Below are 22,887 nucleotides of genomic sequence, written 5' to 3'. Positions count from 1 at the left end.
TGTACCGTGTGTAGATACACCTAAAATAAACAAAAAATTGGGGTCAGACATCCATTGAGCCAAACTGCCTTCTTGTCTTCCCTGGGCATGGAGGTCACAGAGACACCCTCACAACTCCTTACATTTAGGTGGTGACTTCCAAATCAGACTCTGGATGAGAGACCTGGAAATACAATGCGATGAGGCACCCATGGGAACCAAGCTGCTTGTGACCGGGTCAGGACTTCATGTCCCTCTCCAGATGGACAGAGAAGCACTGCATTTCATTAAATGTGAAAAGAATGGCAGTGTTGGCCTCTCACACATGGGAACAGTGAACAGGCACATGCCCAGAATGAGCACTCAGGAGTGCAGACAGAAAGCAGAAGTTCAAGATGATCAGTGGTTACTTACGTGAGTTCCAGAACACCAACCTAGGCTACATGAGACCCTGTCTTAAACAAATAAATAAAAGGTAAACATATGGACAATACCTAAAATCAAGTCAGCCATATTTCTTTACTATTATCATATTCTTTCTATTATTATTTTTGAAACAGGGTCTCGCTGTGTAGCCCTGGCTGGCTTGGAACTCACTTTGTAGACCAGGCTGGCCTCCAGCACACAGAGATCCACCTGCCCCAAACTTCCATATGCTGGAATTAAAGGCAGCACTACCACGCCCAGCCAGTTGTCATATTCTTTACCTCAGAGTAAACAGAATCTGCTGTTCTTCTGAAGGGAATAATAGATCAACAGAAATTTGTGACTGTACCACAGTTCAAACAAATATACCAGAGGAAGTTCTCAAATACTTTATTAGTTGTAATAACATTTGCTTAATCAAAGTTCTAAATGTTGAGCCAATGGTACAAAATAATTCTATAAAAATGTTTGGCCATAATTCTCCTGCAGCTAATTATTCATAAGGAGCTGCCGTGGTTACATAGCTGTAAGGAACGTTTGTCATAGACAAGTATTCACAGAATGCCAAATTTGTGTTGGCCCTGTGGAGAAAAACAAAGATGAGACAGATCCCCAGAAGACTTACTGCCTCCTAACTAATGCCATTTGATTGGCAATAGCAACCCTTCATTCGGGCTTCTCAACTATTTTTTAAAAAGAATTCCAAGCTGAAGATATAGCTTGGAACTGTATAGAACTTGCCCTGCAAGTATAAGGCCCTGGGTTCAGCCCCTAGCACCACAAGGGGGAACAGTAATGATAATTTCCAATATTCCATTTCCGGTCACTATTCAACCGCCCTAAGTCATCGCTCTGTCAGCTGAGTACAGATCGCTTAGGCACAGTTGCTTCTCTCTAACACCAGTTGATAGCTACGGTTGGGGCAAGTGTTCTTGGAGCCATCTCTAACTGTTCTCTCTAGCAGACTCCAGTGAGGAGACTCCAGAAGAGCTGTGCTCAGTCAGAAGACTCGATATTCCGATAAGAGTTTTGACTAACTTGTTATAACAAGTTTTGAAAACAAAAGGAAAATATTCTCTCATATACACACATGTTAAAGCCAATGGTTTTTAGTTGGTTATATCATGAATAACATTTATCTTCTAAAGTTTATACTTTCTTAAGTTTCTACAATGAACATATTCATTTGTTACTAAGAAAAATGTTTTTTGCTTTTTTTGTTTTTGTTTTTTTGTTGTTGTTGGGTTTTTTGTTTTTTTGGTTTTTTGGTTTTTTTGTTTGTTTGTTTGGTGTTTCGAGACAGAGTTTCTCTGTATAGCCATGCCTGTCCTGGAACTCACTCTGTAGACCAGGCTGGCCTTGAACTCAGAAATCCACCTGTCTCTGCCTCCCAAGTGCTGGGAATAAAGGTGTGCACCACCACTGCCCGGCTAAGAAAAAAAATGTTTTAATAAAGTTTTCTCTACAATTATTGACTAAGTAATCCACATGTGTCTAGAGAGTGCCTACGTAGAAAGCTATTTTTACACCCCTTCACCTTAAATGATTAACAGCTCTGATATTTAGGAAACTTAAAACAAATCCATAAAATAATTACGAGTTGAAGCCAGCTCCTTGTTCATCCTCCTGTTGAGCTGCTGGGGTGAGCGACAGTTGGAAAGATCACCCCTGGGCCTGAGACTCTACTGTGAGCTGGAACCCAGCTGTCTTTATAGAAGTTGTATACTTGAAGTCTCTAAAAGCACAAGGGAAAGCCAACTACAGTTATTTGACCATGCCAGCCAACATCCTGATTCTTTAGATGTGAAGAAAGCACTTCCCTTTAAAAGCACCACTCAATTCAAGGCTGAGTTTGTAATGAAACGTGTTAATTGCTTCAAAAGCTATGAACTGCACTTGAGCTCTTGCCATATAAAGGCCAATGGAAAAGAACACCATAGGTGTGGTTGTGGTTGGTCACAGAGGTCAGCCACACGTCTGTCTTGAGCCCTCCTACTTCTGGCCAGCAGTTTTAAGGTCTGGCCTGGTATTTCCTATATTTGAGGCTGGCAAAAAAAATATGGATTGCCTACTGCAGAAAGCATTTATTCACTATTGCCTTACCAGTTAGATACAGAGTATAATAAAGTTACCTTAAGATTTATCTTTATATGAATGCTTTTGCCTACATGTGTATTTACATCACATGTATGCCTGGTGCCTATGAGGGCAGTGGGTCCCTCAGAACTAGAATTGCAGACAATTGTGAGCAGCTTTGTGGTTGCTGGGAACCAAGTTCAGGACTTCTGCAAGAGCAGCAACGTGTTCTTAACTGCTGAGCCATCTCTGCAGCCCCTGCAGCTGTATAACTAGGACATATACTGGTCTACAAAGTAGCCATACGTTTTTCTTTTAATCTAAAAGAAACAAGTTTCAGGCTAGAGAGATGGATCAGTGGTTCAGAACACTTACTACTTTGTAGAGGACCAGAGTTCAATTCCAAGAACTCATGTCAGGTACCACACAACTTCTCTTAACTCTAACACCAGGGGCTCTGATACCCTCTTCTGGTCTCTGTGGGCACCTGTATCCATGTGTTCAGAAACTTACATACACACACACACACACACACACACAGAGAGAGAGAGGGGGGGGCGCAAGAGGGAGAGGGAGAGAGAGAATTTAAAAATAAATCCTTGCTGGGTGGTGATGACACAGAATCAGGTGGATCTTTGTGTGTTCTAGACTAGTCTGGTCTACATAGTGAGTTCCAGGGCTCCCAGGACTACACTGATAAACCCTGTATCAACATCTAAAAATAAATAAGTAAATCCTTAAATTTTTTAAAGGTTTCTATTATCTTAGTAGCCACATTAAAGGTAAAAGTATAGAAAGCACAAAAAAATGTATCCAAATTTCTAAAGGTAGGAAAGTACTTGGACAGCTAATAGAAAGTAGAGCATTAGTAGACAATCTGTAAAACTTTTATATTAGAGGTCAATTATACTTTTTGAGAGAGTGTTCTTCCAAAAATGACTGTTGTATATAAACCCAACTGTGATCTCAGCACTCAGGAAGTGGAGGCAGCAGGACCAGGAGCTCAGGGTAATCCTGCAGGAGACCCTGTCTCAAAACAAAATTTTAAGGAAGAAAGAAATTTTGAGCTGGTTATGGTGGAAGAGACCTGTAACTCCAGCATTCAAGAGGCAGAGGCAGGTGGATATCTCTGAGGTCAAAGGCCAGCCTGGTCTACATAGTAAGCTCAAGGCTTGCCAGGACTACACAATGAGACCCTATCACATAGACACAAAAAGATAGGCCACCCATTGAAGAATGGACTTTTGTGCCTGTGCTTATTAATTAATCTGTCCAACTGAGTGCTTGCTATAAAAGAAGATTCAGCTGTTAAAATAATCTCTGATAGCTGGATCTGGAGGAACACACTTTTAGTGCCAGCACTGGAGACCTGAGTCCAGGACAGCCAGAGTTACATGTGAGACCATGTCTCAAAAAATAAACAAAAAAAGAATGATCACAGATATTTTATACTAAGCCCTTACATTTAACTTTTCATTTTTAATTGTCAGCCATTAAGTACAATATGTTATAGTGATGCATTTGTGTATATTCTGGAGTGGATATGTCAAAAATACACACCTGCTCTGACATTTTCTGTTTATTGAATCTCCTAATCAGGGAAAACTATCAAATGTAACTTGAAATGTATGTTGTATAAAGTCTCTGCTAATATGAGTTTCTGATCTAACAGTCTTGTTTGAGGAACTACTCTGAATATTGAGCTTGAGCAATTTTAACCGGAAAATGGATTTTCCCACTTATGAGCTAGAACTAGGGTAATGTCACACAAATAAATATTTCCAATACATTGTTTCTTGGTATTAATACATTGACTCAATAGAGATATACAGAATCTATAGCAGTCTATTGAAGGAACAAATACCTGAATTCAAGGTTACATAAAACTGCTTGCTCTTAGTGAGATGAGTCCAGACTCTACTTTGCAGTAGGATGATGTCATCTGTTAAGGAACTTCTATCTGGGTGTGTTGTCAGTGGCATGAGGTAACTCTGACATCAGAGCACTGATAATACACTCCCCTCCACAGTCTTCCACTTAGTCTCAGCTCACCTTAGGAGGTTTTTACTTTAATGTAGACACTAAAGCAAAAGGTGCTAGTTGGTTCATCTAAGTGGTTACCTTAAAACGGTGTATTCTCAAAATAGTAAATTTTTCCATAAACCTACCTTGATATTCATAAACACAAAGCATTTAATAAAGAACAAATTAACTGACATATTGTAATTCACACACAATCAGCAGAATCCCTCACCTGCTTTGGAAGAATTCTGAAAGAAAAAATTACTTTCTGTGATACATGTTTTTAAAATCTTGAGTTCTTATGCTGGGCAGTGGTGGTGCACGCCTTTAGTCCCAGCACTTGGGAGGCAGATTTCTGAGTTCGAGGCCAGCCTGGTCTACAGAGTGAGTTCCAGGACAGCCAGGGCTACACAATGAAACCCTGTGTTCTGGGGATATTTAATCTTGTTCCATCACTATTATAACTGCGTAACTCTCTTATGATGAGTTCCTTAAAATTTGCTAGTTCCTCTCTCCAGCCACCTACATTTAAAAGTTTATCTTTCCTTTTGGGGTCTGATTTGATCCTGAATGGCCCCATGGCTACAAGGATGAAAACAGCCTTCATGCTCTTAAGTGCTTTTACAGTTTTGATTGGCTCTGGCTACTATCACTTTGAATCCATAATTATCCTAAGTATCTAAGAAAACTGTGTCTGGCTTAGCAGTTTTATGTCGTAAAAAATAAAAAACAGCAACATTCTCTGGGTTCCTACAGTTACTCTAAAGCTACACTCCTTTCGTAAACCACAAGGCCACAAAAAGGTGGTGCCCACCCTCCCAGCCTCAAATATTCCTGCCCTCTGGTGTAACACTGCACACTAAGCCCTTCTGTCGCTGGCCCCTGCTGCTCCAAGATCCACAGCTTCTCCTGTTTCTTTTTCTTTGGTTTCAGCTTCTTCACTTTCTTTCTCATTTTTCATCTCTGCTTCCACCTTTTCTCCTGTCTCACCTAGAAAAAAACAACCAAAAGAGACAATAAGAGATGCTTGCAGCCGGGCAGTGGTGGCGCACGCCTTTAGTCCCAGCACTTGTGAGGCAGAGGCAGGCGGATTTCTGAGTTCGAGGGCAGCCTGGTCTATAGAGTGAGTTCCAGGACAGCCTGGGCTACACAGAGAGACCCTGTCTCAAAAAACAAAACAAAAAACAAGAAAAAAAAAAAGAGAGAGAGAGATGCTTGCTTAGCAGTGTGCCCTGGCTAGTTTTTTCTCAAACCTGAGTTTAAAAGGAAGGAGCGTCAATTGAGAAAATGCTTCTATAAGATCCAAGTGCAATACATTTTCTTAATTAGTGATCGATGGGGACCCAACCCATTGTGGGTGATGTCATCCCTGGGTTGGTAGTCCTGGGCTCTATAGGAAAGCAAGCTGAGCAAGCCATGACAAACATGCCAGTAAGCAGTACCCTCCATGGCCTCTGCATCAATTCCTGCCTCCAGGTTCCTGTCCTGCTGGAGTTCCTGTCCTGACTTCCTTCAATGGTGGGCTATGGTATAGAAGTGTAAGCCAAATAAACTCTTATCCCCCCAACTTGCTTTTGATCCGGGTGTTTCATCACAGCAGTAGTGACCCTGACTAAGACACACTAAAAACATGTAACCCCACTGGGGACCATTTTTGCCCTCTAGTAAACACAGTAGGTTTCTTCTGTGCTATCATGACAGCATTCTCATTACCCAGAGCCTCTGAGAGGCCAACGTCATGTCACTTAACAGCCCTGGGTCCTGGCCTGCTTGTAAAGCCAAGATGCAAAATTCCTGAAGAAACAGAAGTTTTTGAAGAGTTTTGTTTGGGGATGAAGACATGCCTTGGTGGATAAGAGCACTCAGAACACAAACAAGAGGGCCTGAGTTCAGGTCCCCACATCTATGTAAGAAGCTGGTTACAATACAGCACGTCTGTAATGCAGCAAAACCAGGCAGAGCCTAGAGCTCATGAGCCACACGGATTCGTCAGTTAGTTAGTTACAGCCAAAGCAATATGCTTCAGATTGAGAGACCACCTCAAAGAGAAGCAGGAGAGAGAGCCATCAAGGAAGACACCTGATGTCAACCTCTGGCTTGGACGCATGTGCACACCTGTACACAGCCACATGGACATGGGCATCCAGGCAGAGATACTAATAATAAAATAAATCTTTAAAATGTTGACATAGCTTGTGTTTTAGAAATGATTCGCTGGGAGCCGAACTGAGCCAGGATAGACTGTTTCTCGAATAAACAGAAGTCATCCATGTCTGGGTCAATTGAACTTCAACCACCCAACAGAGACAGCAGCAGCTCTATGCCAGCACCTCTGGCCCCACAGCTGGCCTCCATCCCCGTGGAGCCTACCCTGGCAGTCAGGCCCTGCCTAGCCTCCACTTACCTTCAATGTGTTCCTCCTCTTTATCAGGGTGGAGTTCTCTGGCCATTTCCACCTTTGCTGCTGTCTCTGAAGTTTCAGCTGGCTGCAGCCCGTTTCCACCTGTTACCTGAGGGTGAGACTCATGGGCACTTCTGCCACCATCAGGAGCGTCGCCGAGTGACTTGTTTGTCACAGGTGTTGGCACGAGCTGGCTTCTGTCTGGCATCAGTGGTGTTTCATTCTCTTTGAGAACTATTTCTAGACCTTGGGGCTGCTCAGTTTCACCTGGTGCTTCTGAAAGTTGCTGCTTTTCACTGCTTTCTGCAGATTGGCTCCCTTCTGCTATTTCTGGAGAACTGTTCTCTTTCGGAATTGTTTCTAGAAGTTGGAACTCCATGTCCTTTCTCGGGATCTCTTGAAGTTCCTTTTGCTCAACTTTTCCCACAAACTCATATCCTTCCAAGATTTCTGGAGAGCTGTTCTCTTTGGGAATCGCTTCTAGAATCTGAGGCTGTGCGTCCTTTCTCATTGCTTCTTCAGGTAGTAGCTCCTGAGCTGTTTCCAGAGGTAGAATGTTCTCAGTTGTGTGTAGAAACTTCATCATTCCAGCCTGTGGAAGCTTGGTGTCTTCCCCTGCTCCAGGGGAGCCCCTCTCTGCTGCCATCCTCAGAGGCTCAGTCTCAGCGTTTCCTTTTAAAGACTGGATCTCTGTCCTTGCTTCCACATCGTTCTTCACATCCTCAGTTCCCAGCGTGTCGTCTTTGCCTCCTGGCTGAGGTAGCTCACACTCTCCCCCTTGCACTAGAGGCTCAATCTTCTTCAGGGGTCTTGAGTGGTCTGTGGCTTCCTTTGCAGGGGTCTCATCATTTGCCAGAGATGGTTGGTGGTAGGATTTAACACCATTGGCTGTAGGCACCACTGAAGCCTTGGGCCTCTCTAATGGAGGACGGCTTTCCCTTTGTGTGTTGCCACGAAAGGCAGCTTCTCCTCCTGGTGTACATGGTTTGGGTTGGGCTACACAGAACTTGTTTTGTTCTACAGTGGAAGAATTCTCATTCGAAGGTACTTTTGACCATTTAGTTGAAAAATGGGTAGAAAAGAAAGAACAGAATTGTTATTTAGCTATCTTGGGAAAGTTAATTGGTACCAAGTAGATTTAATGGTCCAATCAAACTACAACCCTCACTCCAGATCAAAGTCCTTTACTACAGTCAGCCCGACTCCTCACCTGAAGCATTAGAGCCCTCCGACCTGGCTTTCTCCTGCGCACGCTGCCAGGGCGTCTGCTCCATGTACTAATGTACCACAATTGCATGCGTCTTTTACTCTCACCCTCTCAGACCCGCTAGCTTTCCGTGTGTGGTCCTTGGGCTGGCACCCATTCCCATTACACATTGGTATCATCTTTCAGTTTAGTAATTGTGTACTGGTGATCATGTAAAGTAGTCACTTGTCATAATATAGAGAACACAAAATGAAGGCCATGTTCTCAGTCTGACCTCATCTGAACAGACACTCTAATGAGTGGAAAAGAACTGTTTCTAGTTAAACACCTAAGTGATGTATGAAGGCAATTTCTGAGCAAACATGAAAACCCGTGCCCTCTGGTATGACAGAATCACATGAAGCACTGTGAGCCTTCATATACGCAGTGGGGAGAGAGCTGGCAAGCACTGAACTGTATGGAACAGCTCTTTTGGAGTTCCCAAAGAATGCACTAGGAGGTTTGGAGGCTTCAGGGAAGGATAGCTGGAGTTCAGGGCTGCAGTAAGATCGTGGAGGAGCCTGTAGGTGGTGCTGGTGAGCTCAGCGTGAAGCATGAAGAACAAGAACTGTGAACAGGGCTTTGGTAAAAGGTTGACTATATAGAGAAGGGCACAACTCAGAAGTATTGCATGTGTTTACACAAGACCCTGGGCTCAAGTCTCAGCACCAGAGTCAGTACAGGACAGCTACTTCTCTCTTACTTTGCCAGGAGAAAACAGCTGTTTGTTTATAGGGAGATGTTTACATAAATGTTAAATTTTCATCAGAAGATGAATGGGCATTTTGAGGTATAGTCACACAACAGACTGTTACACCAAACATAGTGGTACACGTGCGGAATTTCAGCAATCGGGAGACAGAGGCAGGAGGACCACAAGTTGGGGCCAGCCTGCTCTACATAATGAGTTCCAGGCCAGCCAGGGCTACACAGTGGGACCTGATTCAAACAAATAAAAATAGCAATTGATAAGTGCATCAACCTGATAATTCACTAATTTTCAAAATTAAATTTTTAAAAATTTTCAAACAAAGCTTCATGAAAGAAGGCAGAATATATACTGTATGATCAATTTTTTTTTATATAAACTAGAAAATATTCCAACCTGCTCTTCAGTGATAGATGTAGAGCAATGTTTGATGCCTAGGACTGGGACAGAGTAGGACAGGAGAGTTCAAGAGACGCCAGGAAACATTTGGAAAAACAGAAACAGTCTCAATCTAGATTGCTGATTGCTATGGGTGCATTTGTGGATGCACACAGGGCAAAGTTTGCTGAAATGTCACGGTAAATGTGCAGGATATGTCATCAACATATCAACAATACTCCCCCAATCTGCTAATTTTAACATGATAAAACAATGTGAAAAAAACCTGTAAACATGGGAGTGGGTAGATGAGATACGGACTTTGAAAAGCCTCCTTCTTAGAGGTAGGGGCTTAGTTCAGTGCTCCAGGGCCCAGAAAGGAGGGATGAAAGCTGGGTGTAATGACAGTATGAGGGAGAGCCTTGGCTACCACCGAGTAACCATGTGGATCCTGAAGACAGAAAATATGAGTAAAGGATTTGGGTTGAAACAGAAAGAGACCTGCATAGTTTGCCTGACACATGTGGTGGAGGCAGATGTAGGTTGTGTATAGACAGGCAGTGTCTGGGAGCAGCCAGATCTTGACCAGATGCATGTTGCCTGTGTCTGTAAAAAGGCAGTTTTGGCATAAAGGCAAAAAGAGGGTGCAGAGATGGGGTGCGGTGGGGGTGCACAGAGAGACAGAGAGATTGTACGTCTCTCCACCTTGCTCTACAGATTGTGATTCTCACAGGAAGGTCCAGAGATGAAAAAGTACACTAACAATTTTCTGAGCAGCCAGGTACAGACTGTCATTGTGAAGGGCTCATGACCAAACTGAGAGAGGACTTTCTTCTCCCTTCCCTACCTCATTTAGAATGAATGAAACTTTCAAAACAACAGCAAGAGAGACAGCATCATGACGATGCTTTCTCAGGACCACAGAGAAACCCATCATGATAAAACAACTCACTTTGCTTCCACACAAGGCTGTCCTGGCAGGAACTGCCTCCAAGAGTGAGCACAGAAGAGCATTACTGTATTAATCACAGATGTTTGCCCCGTGTCATTTCTTGATGGAATAGTTACTACGGTGATTAGTACTGTCAGTGAAATGAAGCAAGCCATGGTCAGCCACCTGTGGAAGCTGGTTGTGTTCCCAAGGTGTTACCCTTCTAGAGGGAGGGAAGGTGCAGGCACACCCAAAACACAGGCACAGGTTTTTATGTAGAATTTTTAACAGCAAATACACCTCACAAAAAGTTAAATGTGTAGACTTCACTCAGCTGGCTAAGTAAGATTAATAGAAGCACATGATAATCCAAAGCACAAGATGAGGGATAAGTAATCTAGACAATATCTGAATTAAACCAGCAGTCATCTCCTAATGAGCTTAAAACACAATGATTAGTCTTTATTAGTTAAATCTGTTATTTGACCATTGCAACAGAAAGAGTGAACTGCAGCACTAGAGGGCTTTGTACACAGACCCCTGAACACTATGAGGTGTCAATACTGACCTATCAAAGTATAGCATTCTCATGGTGGGCTTGGAAGCATGATCAAGGATGGAGAATGGACCATAGTCACAGGCAGCAACAATTTGATCAGACTTGACTGACCTCAAAATGAGCTACTGGTAACTTCTATAGAAAAACAACAGCAACAACTCCCCCCTCCGAACACACACACACACACACACACACACACACACACAAACAAAACAGAGATGGGGCCAAGGTTAAGAGCATGTTGCTACTCTTCAGGAGGTCCCAACTTGATTCCTAGCACTCACATCAGGTGGCTCACAAACTACCTGTAACTCCAGCTCCAAAGCCAGACACCCCTGGCCTCTGTAGACACCTACACTCATGTACCCATTCCGTCATACAGTCACACAGCCATATATATAATTGAAAAGAATAAAAATGATTTTAGAATTACACATACAAAATGTTTCATTCCACTTGTGGTTTTGATTTCATTTTCTATCAAGTCTTCATCGTCTGTCACAGGCAGGCTCTCGACTGGGTGTGGGGACTGAAGCAGGCTACAAGAAAGGGCTCTTCCCTGCTCTCCTAGGGCTTACTGTCTGTAGGAAAATTCAAACAGTACCTACTTCCTCACCAACCACAACTTGGTACTTGTACAGTACCTGGTACCCGAGCATCTCCATACACTCCACGTGAACCCCATCCTCAAGGTAGATGAAGCAGTGCATGTCCTCGGGCACCCTAGCGTGAAGGCAGTGGGATACTTTTATTTTGGTACCTAGTCTACATCATCCTGTAGTAAGTGCTGAGGACAGATGCACTGATTCCATACCCAGAACTGGCTAAAGATGTGTCTGGTTTCTGAACCCTCTGTTTCATCAGATCTTACCCTGCTCTGGGCCTAATCCCCTGATGCTCATTATCTCTGGCTGTTCGAAATATTCCCGTGCACAAATGTGTTGTGACAGCTGAACCAACAGAACCTTTGTTGCAGAAAGCGTTGTGATAGGCACACAAAGAAACTAAATACCAGACCACATTACTGGAAGGATTAGATCCACATCTAACATACCTGAAATTCACATTCTGGTAGAAGCTTTCCAGTCAAGGTCATTGCGCTGATTAGAAACGACAGCTTTCTACCCAGCAAGGAGAAACACTTGAGGTCCGTATTCCCTAGGCTGAGCCACACAGGACCCCGAAGGCCTCAGCCAATCTTCATAGATTTCTACAGTATCCCAAGGAAATGCTCTCGGTCGGTGTGTTCTGTGCTGCTACTGGGGAGGCTCTGGATTCTGAGAACTTTTACTTCTTCTGTGAGAGGCCCTCCCTCTCAGGTCACGGTGCCTTCCATCTCTCTCATAAGCATAGTCACAAAAATCTACTATGAGGCAACTTTGGGAACTCGTGGTACAGTATGAGTCTGCCCAGCAGAGTGGTCCGTGGTATTCATTCTTTCATGGTTGTACCCCTTCCCTGCCCTCCTACAGCACAAGGTGTGAACGTGTTGTCCTGCTACCATGACTCCAACTCCACCCCAAAGTGAGATGTCCTCTATCTACCAATAGATATTAACAGGGTCTTCATTTTGAGCAGAGGTAAACTTAAGCAATATTTCATGTAATTGAGCAACATATTAACTAAAAACTATACAGGTTAAATTCAAGAACCAGTGTTTTCTGGGGGAGGAATTATATAAAGGGGGTAGGGGGCGGTGATTGGGATATAAAGTGAATTAATTAATTAATTAATTAGGAAAAATCAATGTTTTCTAACTACCTGTTAGACATTTTAGTACAAGATTTTTCATCTTGCTGTACTGAGATAGCAGCCATAGGCAATGCATAAATGTTTATGTATGTGTTCCACCGAAACTTGACTTACAAATCAAGCAGCAGGCCGCATTTCACTGTCAGCTCAGTTTGCCATCCCTGTCTTGGGCAGTATTTAATCTCTGTCTCAATGCACTAAATATGTTAACTGGTTGACTCCTCAGAACAACTCCAGGAAATAGACGTCACTATTAACCATGAGGCAAAGAAAAAGGAATGACTGGTTCAAAGTAACACAATTAGTAAGGGGTCCTGAACCAGGATTTGAGCCCAGACAGTCCCTCCATAGACCCATATTCTTTCTTTTCTTTCCTTTATTGAAAACATGGACTATTGGGCTGGAGGGATGGCTCAGTGGTCAATAGCACTGCCTGCTCTTCCAGAGCTCCTGAGTTCAATTCCCAGCAATCACATGGTGGCTCACAACCATCTGTAATGGGATCTGATGCCCTTTTCTGGTATGTCTGAAGAAACCTTCAGTGTACTTATATAAGTAAAATAAATTGATTAATCTTTAAAAAGAAAAAGGAAAACAAGGACTATTATTCTGCCTACATCTTCCTAGTGTTGGGATTCCAACTATGTACCTGCTGCCACACCTGCAGAACCTACATTCTTGATTTGTTTTGTTTTGTTTTGTTTTGTTTTGTTTTGAGACAGGGTCTATCTATGTAGTCCTGGCTAGCCTGAAACTCATTATGTAGATCAGGCTGGCCTCAAACACAGACGCTTATCTGATCTGCCTCTGCCTCCAGAGTGCTGGGATTAAATGTGGGGATTTTTTACTGGGATTAATTACTACACCCAGCTCACCTACATTCTTTTTTTATATATTTTTTAATATATTTTATATATATATATATATTCATTTTTTGTTTTTTTAAAAAAATTATTATTATTATTTAGGTTTTTTTGAGACAAGGTTTCTCTGTGTAGCCCTGGCTGTCCTGGAATTCACTCTGTAGACCAAGATGGCCTCGAACTCAGAAATCTGCCTGCCTCTGCCTCCCAAGTGCTGGGATTAAAGGCGTGTGCCACCACTGTCCAGCTTTTTTTTTTTTTTAAGATTTTATTATTTGATATATGTGATTACACTGTTGATGTCTTCAGACACACCAGAAGAGGGCATCGGATCCCATTACAGATGGTTGTGAGCCACGGTGTGGTTACTGGGAGCTGAACTCAGGACCTCTGGAAAAGTAGTCAGTGTTCTTAACCACTGAGCCATCTCTCCTATTATTTTTATTATATGTGTGTCTGTTGGGGGAGAGGGTGGGTATGTGCTCATGACTGCAATGCCTCTAGAGGCCAGAAGAAGCCATTGGATCCCTGGAACTGAATTACAATTGTGAGCCTCCAGACGGATGCTTCAAACTGAATTTGGGTCATCTGGAAGAGCAGTCGGTGCTAAGCTGTCTCTCCAGCCCCTAATTTAAAAATTATGTATATATAATGGGTGGGATCGGGGTTGTGTTCAAGAGTGCAGTGCCCAAGGCGACTAGGAAAGGGTCTCAGATGCTCTGGGGCTGGAGTGTCAGGTGTGAGCCTCCCCACAGAGGTTCTGCAAGAGCAGTACATGCAGGGCTAGACTGCAGGTGAACTGGAGGCTGCCAGCTACGTGAGAGCTTTGGGGATCACACATGAGCTTAAGCTGTAGCTTAATAATCCAATAGTCTGGCAAGTTACTCCTCCCCACATAGCTTTAGCTTTCAGGTATACTTGGTACTCATGTTTGTTCTAAGACCTCTACAGGCACTAAAAGCACAAAACAAAGCTGTAATCAAGCGCTTGGCCTCTCTCCTGCATCCTGCCTTCTCTTGCATTGATGTGGCTGTGTAGGTGTCTGTATAAGGTTCCTGTTGTGAGACAGACTCAGTGTTGAGGTTGTAAACTTATGCTACTGTCATGGAGGTAGTTAGAACATTTTCTATCAAAATTATGAGCATGTACCTGCTTCGACCTAGTACCGCAACTCCTGGGAACTGTCTGCAGATACGCTGGCACACGTTCGAAATGACATATGCACAAAGGAATGCACCACAACCTTGTTCACAAAAGGAAAGACTGGAGAGAGATCAAATGTCCCCCAGCAGGGGACTAGCCAAATAAGTCACACAACAGATTATTTTGCAGGTATAGAAGGGGTAACAGTGCTTCCATCTTGTTAGACTTGAAAAACAATGGGTAGATACACTATGCTTTACAAACAAAGCCGAGAAAAGAGTATCTGCAATGCATTAAAAAAAAAAAGCACCTCTCAGCTGTAGGTGGTGGTATACATTTACAACCGCAGAATCCATAATGCTGAGTCAAGGGGATCACCAACCTGGCCTGCATAGTGGGATCCTGTCTCAAAACTGGGGCCTGCATGGCTCTCCACAGACAGGGTTCTAGAGCTGAGAGAAGAGGACACATGCCCCACCCCTCACCCAGAAACTGTCTCCAATCGATAACCACTTGCAAATGAAAAATCAGTTTTCTCCAAGGGAGATTTACACAGAAACAAACTACTCTTAAGGTAGGCTGCATGCCCAGTAGATGCTAACAGAAAATGATTTCAAGGGTATCTTTGGAGTTCCTTGTCTCATAATGTCTTGTCAGAACTTTTCCCTTTTTTTTAAATTATCTTGTTTATTTTTATTTTATTTATAATTTTCTTCTGTCTTTTTACACTGCAGATTCTTTGCACAGATGTTATGGCTTCTGGTGTTGTTTTTTTTTTTAGGATTCCTGAGTGTGTGAATGAGTGGCTTTCTGCCTCTGTGTCTGTTTCTTGTGTCTTTTCTTCTGTATATTTTTTCCTATTCTGATTTGTGAAGTTTTGTTTTATCTTACTTTATTATTATCCCTTAGAAGTGTGTTTGTTTTCTAATGAGAGGCAGAAAGGGATGGAACCAGATGGGAGGGAGGTTCTCAAGGAGAAAATATACAAAAACAAGCAATTGAAAAACAAACAAACAAAAAACCAGAACTCCACCTTTGTAGGGATGGCACACCTGCAATCTCAGCTCTTAGAGAACTGAGGCAGGAGGACTCATGGCATGAAGGCAGCATGGGCCATATGGTGAATTCAAGGCTAGCCTGAGCTACAGAGTGAGAGTTTAAAACAAAACAAAACATATCACCAACAAAACACCCAATAATGGGACCACAGAGGTGGTACTGGTGGGGGAGGGTAACACTCTCCTTACATGCCTTTCTCAAAACCTTCCCACTGTGAGCCATACATCTGCACTCCCTACATTTTATCTAAAGTAGCAGTGTGTAATACCTAGGTCCATGCCAAAAGCATTTTGAGTCTTCAAAACTCAATCCAGAGACTTTTAGCACGTGAAAAAAAAATCTCATTCATATAGTATCTGTGTGGAAGAAAAAGACTCTGAGTTAATGTTAATTTTAGTGATGCCCTTCAGTTACGATGCAACAACAATCTGAATAAGATTGAAGCATCACTGTGTAAAACTATTAGCTGGGGGCTGGTCAAAGACCTCTCCAAAGACCATTCTCTTACCATGTGAAATTCAAACCTCCCTGATTGCCTAGGGAACAGACGCCAAGCAGCCAGTGAAAGTTCCAGTGAGAACAAACAGATGATTATAGCTGTCAGTGGAAATGTACACATTAACCTAGCAATGGATTCATCAATAATTACCCTGTATTTATTTTGTCCACATTGGTGCTTAAAATGTAAACCGTAGGAGTGGAGAGTCCTGGCAGAAAGGGGTGGCATTTATATCAGGGACGAATGATGCAACAGTCATTACTCAAGTGTCAGCAAGGAGCTAGTGGAACGGGGAAGAGGCAGGGGAGAGCGTTGGAGACATTCAAGCCGGTGAAGTGATACATGGTCAGGTTCCATTAGACCGGAAATGGCTGTAATGCTTAGAATTTACTCCAACAAACTTAGGAAACTCTAACATGTGCCTATTTATCCTTTTTTCCCCAAACAAAAGCCTCTCTTCTCACAGTTTTCTAAATAAAATACAAATGATACTATAGAAATCTGGGTCTGAGCCGGGTGGTGGTGGCCCACACCTTTAATCCCAGCATTTGGGAGGCAGAGGCAGAGGCAGGCGGATTTCTGAGTTTGAGGCCAGCCTGGTCTACAGAGTGAGTTCCAGGACAGCCCGGGCTATACAGAGAAACTCTGTCTTGAAAAACCAAGAAAAAAAAAAAAAAGAAAAGAAAAGAAAAGAAAAGAAAAGAAAAGAAAAGAAAAGAAATCTGGGTCTGTTCTAAGCCTAAAGCAGCTGGAGGCCATTCTCCTCTGATCCCAGGACACACACCTGTTCACTGGCTTCAGGGGTGATGGACAGACCTACAGGTAGGCAGGGAACTGAGTCCCAGCAAATATCCACCCACCATAACGTGTGGAACACATTATTCCAGTGCCTCCCATTAGCTATCTAACCAGGATCAGCTAGCTGATTAACATTTGAGCCTAGAAAATAGGGTCTTCTGGGTCCAGGAAAATAGGTCACTTTGTAAAGTACTAGGCAAGCTCAAGGACCTGAGTTCAGATCCCCAGCACCACCCAGGGATAGCTAGCACCTACAATCTCAGAACTGAAGGGCTAGACACAGACAGATCTCTGAAGCTCACTGGCTGGCCAGCCTTGTCCAGTGATCTTTAGATTCAGCTAGAGAATTATCTCAAAAGAGAAAGGTGGGAAGTCGGAGAGACAGCTCAGTGGTAAAGAGCCCATGTTGAGAGTTCTATTTCCAGCACTCACAGCAGTGGTTCACAGCAACCTGATCCAATGACACAGGCACCGACACTCAGATGCACATGTAGCTTTTAAAAAGTCTTAGCCAGGCAGTGGTGGCGCATGCCTTTAATCCCAGCACTTGGGAGGCAGAGGCAGGCAGATTTCTAAGTTCGAGGCCAGCCTGGTCTACAGAGTAAGTTCCAGGACAGCCAGGGCTACACAGAGAAACCCTGTCTCGACAAACCAAAAACAAAGGAAAAAAGTCTTTAAAATTAAAAATGTCCACCAAATATTTCTACTTCCCAGATTCTTAGGAATTATAATAGGTGTTTTACTTGTAATATATTTATGTTGTATGCATTAAATCACTCTAAATCCCCATTAAATATATAGTCACTTGCTATGGAAACAACCAAAGAAATAAGGTACTAATGTATTATGACTATATAATAGTAATATAGGTAAATATGACATTTATGCAACAGTGTGACATATCTTTATGCAATACATTACATATTTATAAATAATATATGATATGCTATATAATATTTACATAACATTTAGGTATGAGAATAAGTATTTTTTAGTGTATTTCTTCTGTTGTTTCCAGAGTGACCAAATACCTAATGGGGTCCAGAGTGATCTGATACAAAAACACTTAATTATAGTTAGCACAAACTGGCTCAAAAACCTGTGTCCGAAGCCCAACTTGAAGCCTTGGCATCCCTGACTTGTGGTAAATTATTTGTATGTCTCTGTAAAGTAGAAATAAGCATAATTCTTAGTTACAGCAATGTTGTCCGGGTTAAATTAAGTGACCCATTCAACAGATAATTACCAACAGCAACTTTAAGGAGTGTTTTAATTATCTATATTTAAATATACACCATGATGAGGCTTTCCTTTCTCTCTCTCTCTCTCTCTCTCTCTCTCTCTCTCTCTCTCTCTCTCTTTCTCTCTCTCTTTCTCTCTCTCCTTTCTTTTTCTTTCTCTCTGTTTTTCAATACAGGGTTTCTCTGTGTCACTCTGGCTGTCCTGGAACTCTGTAGACTAGGCTAGCCCCAAACTCAGAGATCCACCTACCTCTGCTGGGATTAAAGGCATGTACCACCACGCCTGCCTCCTGATGTGGGCTTCACTGTGCATCATACATGTATAGAGGTCAGAGGACAATACTCAGCTCTCTCAGCTCTCTCTTTCTACCTTTACATGGGCTCTGGGGATAGGACACAGGCCTGTCAGGCAGCTGCTTTACCCACTGAGCCATCTCACCAGCAGCACGATGTTTTAAAATACTCATCTCAACCCTCCATCTTCTTTTTTATGTATGACATCACCTAGATCAGCTCTTGTCATTATGATGTTTGTATCTCTGGACTTCATTGTCTTACATAACTGCAGCTCCAAACTCTGTGGCTGACATTTTCCCATCCCTCCGTCTACTCCTGCTACTCACAACCAACAGTCTACTCCTGTGTCTCTGTGAGACAAGCGTTTCGTTCTCCAAGGTAGTATGAATAAAATGTATCATTTACTGTGTTCAATGAAAACTAAAATATTAGAGGCGAAACCCAGGCTTAAGGGTCCCTAGTATGGTGTACTGTGTGCAAGTTGAGCACTTAGGAAATCTTGGTCAGAATTTGATGGCATTTCCCTATATTGTCAAATGTGGCTTCTTTAAAACACTTCCCAGGGAGACTGGAGAATAGGTCAGCAATTTAGAGCACTGGTTACTCTTACAGAAGACCCTTATTCAGTTCCTAGCACCAACATGGTGGCTCACAACTGTTTGTAACTCCACCTCAGGATCAAATGCTATCTTCTGGCCTCCTTGGGTGCTCCGTGGACATGGTCCACATACACACATGTAGATGAAATAAATGAAAACAAAATAAACTTACCTCTTTTTTTTTTTTTTTTTTTTTTTGGTTTTTTGAGACAGGGTTTCTCTGTGTAGCCCTGGCTGTCCTGGAACTCACTCTGTAGACCAGGCTGGCCTCGAACTCAGAAATCTGCCTGCCTCTGTCTCCCAAGTGCTGGGATTAAAGGTGTGTGCCACCACTGCCCGGCAGTTTACCTCATTTTGAAAACATTAAACTGTGCCCAAATAGTCTGTTGAATTTTGCTGTTGTTTAGCTGCAGTAAGGGAAAAATACTGCCCTGGTAGTTTGTTCTTAGCAGTTGTCCTGGGTAGGTTTTGTTTTTTGTTTGTTTGTTTTACAACTTGACACAAGCTGGTGTCATTTGGGATGAAGAAACCTCAACTGAGAAAATACCCCTAACTGATTAGCCTGTGGGAAGATTGTGATGTGGGTAGGTTCAGTTCACTGGGGGCAGTGCCATCCCTGGGCAGACGATGTATAAAAAAGCAGGCCCATAAGCAGCACTCTCTGTGGCTTTGCTTCAGTCCCTGCCTCTAAGTTCCTGCCGAGAGTTCTACCCTAACTTCCCTCAGTGAAGTGTGATCTGAAACAGACCCTTCCCTTCCCACGTCATGACTCTTATCACAGCAGTAGGGACCTTAAGTAAGGCTACTGTCACAGTGCAAGTGAAAGGGACTGCATTTATAAGACTTTGGAGAAGCCGGGCGGTGGTGGCACACGCCTTTGATCCCAGCACTTGGGAGGCAGAGGCAGGCGGATCTCTGACCTCGAGAGTTCGAGGCTAGCCTGGTCTACAGAGTGAGTTCCAGGACAGCCAGGGCTATACAGAGAAACCCTGTCTTTAAAAAAAAAAAAAAAAAAGCCACCCCCAAATAATAAGATTTGGTAGATCTGTTTATTTTTGTGTTTTTGTTTTCCCAAGACAAGTTTCCTTTGTGTAGGAGAGTTCCCTGGCTAGCCTGGAACTCACTCTGTAGATCAAACTGGCCTCCAATGCACGGAGATCCACCTGTCTCTGTCTCTCAAATGCTAGGATTAAAGGCCTGTACCACCATTGTCGTTTGGTAGACGGGTGTGCGGGTGTATCTGATTTAAGAGTGGTCTCACAACGGAACCTAATTGGGATCTGGCAAAGTTTCTGACATCATAGTTTGGTAATGGACAGAAGAAGTGAGAGTGTGGGAGCCTTTCCCAGTCCCCTGCCATTTTAGACTAACTGCCATTCCCTTTATGATCTTGCACTTCTGCCGACTAGAACAGTTCACCAGTGTGAAGTTTCCATTTTTCACCGAGAGCTTATTACTAAACACTGTTAGGCACTGGAGCATGCAGTGAATGCATGCATATTACAGGCTCTTAATAAATGGGGACTATTTTTAACCTAAAAGCACACATATACAGACTTAGGTTATATCTAGAATTTAAAGAAATCTTACGCTGTACAGAGGGTAATGAATTATTTCTCAGGCCTCTAAGATCACAAAGTTGAACTGCTGAGCAGACAACAGTATTCGATTACCACAGTATTGTCCACGGAGGCTCGGAGGCAAGACACCTGCTGGCCGATTCAGTCTACGTTTCAAGCAATTTATGGTGCATATAAATCAATTTCCTATATCCTCAAACTTGTTGGCAAGTATTTAACATTTCTTTCAAGAACAACATTTATGCAAACTTACAAAAGAAATCAAGGATCAAAAAAATGAGTGTAACTCACGTGAATTGTTAATATGGTGATCAAATGCCTTCTAAATGAGAGAATTAAAGCCCCATTCTATTGATTAGATACATTTGCCACTCCTGGAGTTACATTCCCTGGGACGTGCGAGTGTGCGTGTGAGCAGGTGTGCTGAACCTTGGGTATACTGCTTCCGTGTTCTACCACTGGGCTCCGCTCACTCTAACCAAGGGTTCTGCTTTTTCAGCCAGGACACCACTGAGAGGAGATAAGAGAAACTGTGATGATACTATACCCTGAAAACATCGCTTTTTCTTATGTTTCTCATCAATTCTCATGAATTATCATGGACAAACACAAACATTCGTCTGATTTTATGAGACATGAAACATGAAAACAATTTCTAACCGCATTGGCCTTAATGGAGCTTGCTGTGGTATTCGGGGCTCTGAACTCGTGGTAGAGGTTGGGTGGGGTCAGCAGACACTGTGCTTTATAATAGACGTTCCATGTCTTTATTTCGTCAGTGACAAAGGGTTTGAATCATTTGCACACAAGGCTTTGATTTTTGTCTACTTCCTCACTTTCTGCTCATCTACGAAAGGTAGAAATCTCGGTGCTCACAGCACAAAATAAATGTCAGCAACACATTTCTCAGAAGGACATATTGGCTAAGTTCTGAAATATCTTGAGTGATAATTTTGTGTTCTCTGCCTCAAAACAAAACAACCAAAAACCTCTGCTTCTGCAGTAACACTGGTGAAAAGGTATTTTAAAAAAATAAGTAAAATTCCCCCTAAAACATCGTGCTTTGACGAAGACTAAAAGCTGCTTGAAGGAAAGCACTCAATGTTATGCCAACGTCCAAAATGCAACGTCCAATTTATAATCTAAGAACTACCATAATCTACTGACTGTAAAACCCAGTCAGTCTCTAGTTCACTCATCTGCTTGTATTCATCCTACAGAATTTATCACTGTCAGAATGATTATACATGTTTATGTTCCTCTCTGCATCTGTGTACAGTAAGTAGATTATCAAAATGTGCTGGCTGAATTTCTTAACAATAATCAGTGATGGTCACCTTTCATTACACACAATATGCCTCAAGAATATATAAATCGAGGCCAGGGGAAAGCGTTTGTGATCTTTCAAAACCCCAGGAGGAACCTATTATATGGAGGGAATGCACACCGGTGTTCCCCGCATTTTGCCATCTGGCGATGCAGAACGGTCCACATGAGAGCAAAATGGGACTTTCAATGGGACAGTTCTCACCTGCATGGTGAAGGGGGACGTCGGAGCAAGTTTAGTTAGTAATTTAGTACCAAGAGCCCTCGCTCCCACCGGGCAAGGCAGCACTCAGCTCTTGGCTCCGCCGTCCTGAGCGGGCACACACGGTGGGCGCACGGGGATGGGCACACCTCAGTCCCAACAGATGATGCAGCTCTAGGTAGTCTGGGACACCTTCCCAGTTGCTCTCGCCTCCTGCGGGAAGGAGCGTCCCCCCAACCCCCGATGGCAAGGCTGGGCCAGGGCCGCACCCTCTGGATCTGGGGGCAGCCAGCACGCAGAATCCCCCTGCGTTGGTGCAGTGTAGGTCCCTTGCTCACCTCCGCTGCTGCCGAACCTGCTGCTGTCGCCCGCCTTGTTGAGGGCGCTACTGGAGCAGCCCATCTCGCAAAGCGCAGTCACTTGGCCCAGCCCCACACAGGTGTCGGTCGCGGGGCGTGGATGCGATGCTCACCGCAAAGCTAACGCTGAAGTTTCTCCAACTATGATATCCTGTTTTCCCAAGAGCTCAAGGCGCACGGGTAGCGGAGCTCTGGCTACGGGGTGTGCACCTAGAGGGGCGAAGCGAGAGAGACGCACAAGTGGATAAAGCTGGAGAAGGCAGAGTGCCAGATAGCTGGAGGACCAGCAGGCAAGAAAAAGGAGGAACCAGTTGTACAGGAGGCGGAGGGCCCCGGGAAGGGAAATGGGGAAAAGCTCAGGAGATGAGATGGGGGACAAGGGCGAAGCGCTGGGAGGGATAGTGTGAACAATCGTCCCTAAATAGTTAGGGAGGGGAGGCGG

General features: G+C 43.4%; 1 protein-coding gene across 1 annotated transcript; it reads right to left on the bottom strand.

Moving 5' to 3' along the window:
- Window positions 1-5,343: 5,343 nt before the first annotated feature.
- Window positions 5,344-22,501, bottom strand: Erich5 (glutamate rich 5). The gene is made up of 4 exons (XM_028765364.1): window positions 22,425-22,501; window positions 7,351-7,951; window positions 6,908-7,227; window positions 5,344-5,493 (listed from the first exon to the last, which is right to left on the bottom strand). Exons 1-4 carry the CDS (start codon window positions 22,486-22,488, stop codon window positions 5,363-5,365), a joined length of 1,116 nt encoding a protein of 371 aa, XP_028621197.1. The 5' UTR covers window positions 22,489-22,501; the 3' UTR covers window positions 5,344-5,362.
- Window positions 22,502-22,887: the final 386 nt, after the last annotated feature.

Source organism: Grammomys surdaster, unplaced genomic scaffold (assembly GCF_004785775.1).
Source record: "Grammomys surdaster isolate TR1022 unplaced genomic scaffold, NIH_TR_1.0 63, whole genome shotgun sequence".
Classification (NCBI taxonomy): Eukaryota; Metazoa; Chordata; class Mammalia; order Rodentia; family Muridae; genus Grammomys; species Grammomys surdaster.
Note: the sequence above shows the minus strand (reverse complement) of the source record. Positions and strands in the feature narration are given on the sequence as shown.

What these genes read in the sequence shown, in the direction of transcription:
- Erich5 (XM_028765364.1), bottom strand. Translation starts at nt 22,488, where the DNA reads ATGGGCTGCTCCAGTAGCGCCCTCAACAAGGCGGGCGACAGCAGCAGG. An exon ending in GAGAACAGCTCTCCAGAAAT is followed by an intron (nt 7,228 to 7,350) that starts CTTGGAAGGATA and finishes TCCAGAAATAGC; the next exon opens with AGAAGGGAGCCAATCTGCAG. An exon ending in AGAGGAGGAACACATTGAAG is followed by an intron (nt 5,494 to 6,907) that starts GTAAGTGGAGGC and finishes GTTTTTTTCTAG; the next exon opens with GTGAGACAGGAGAAAAGGTG.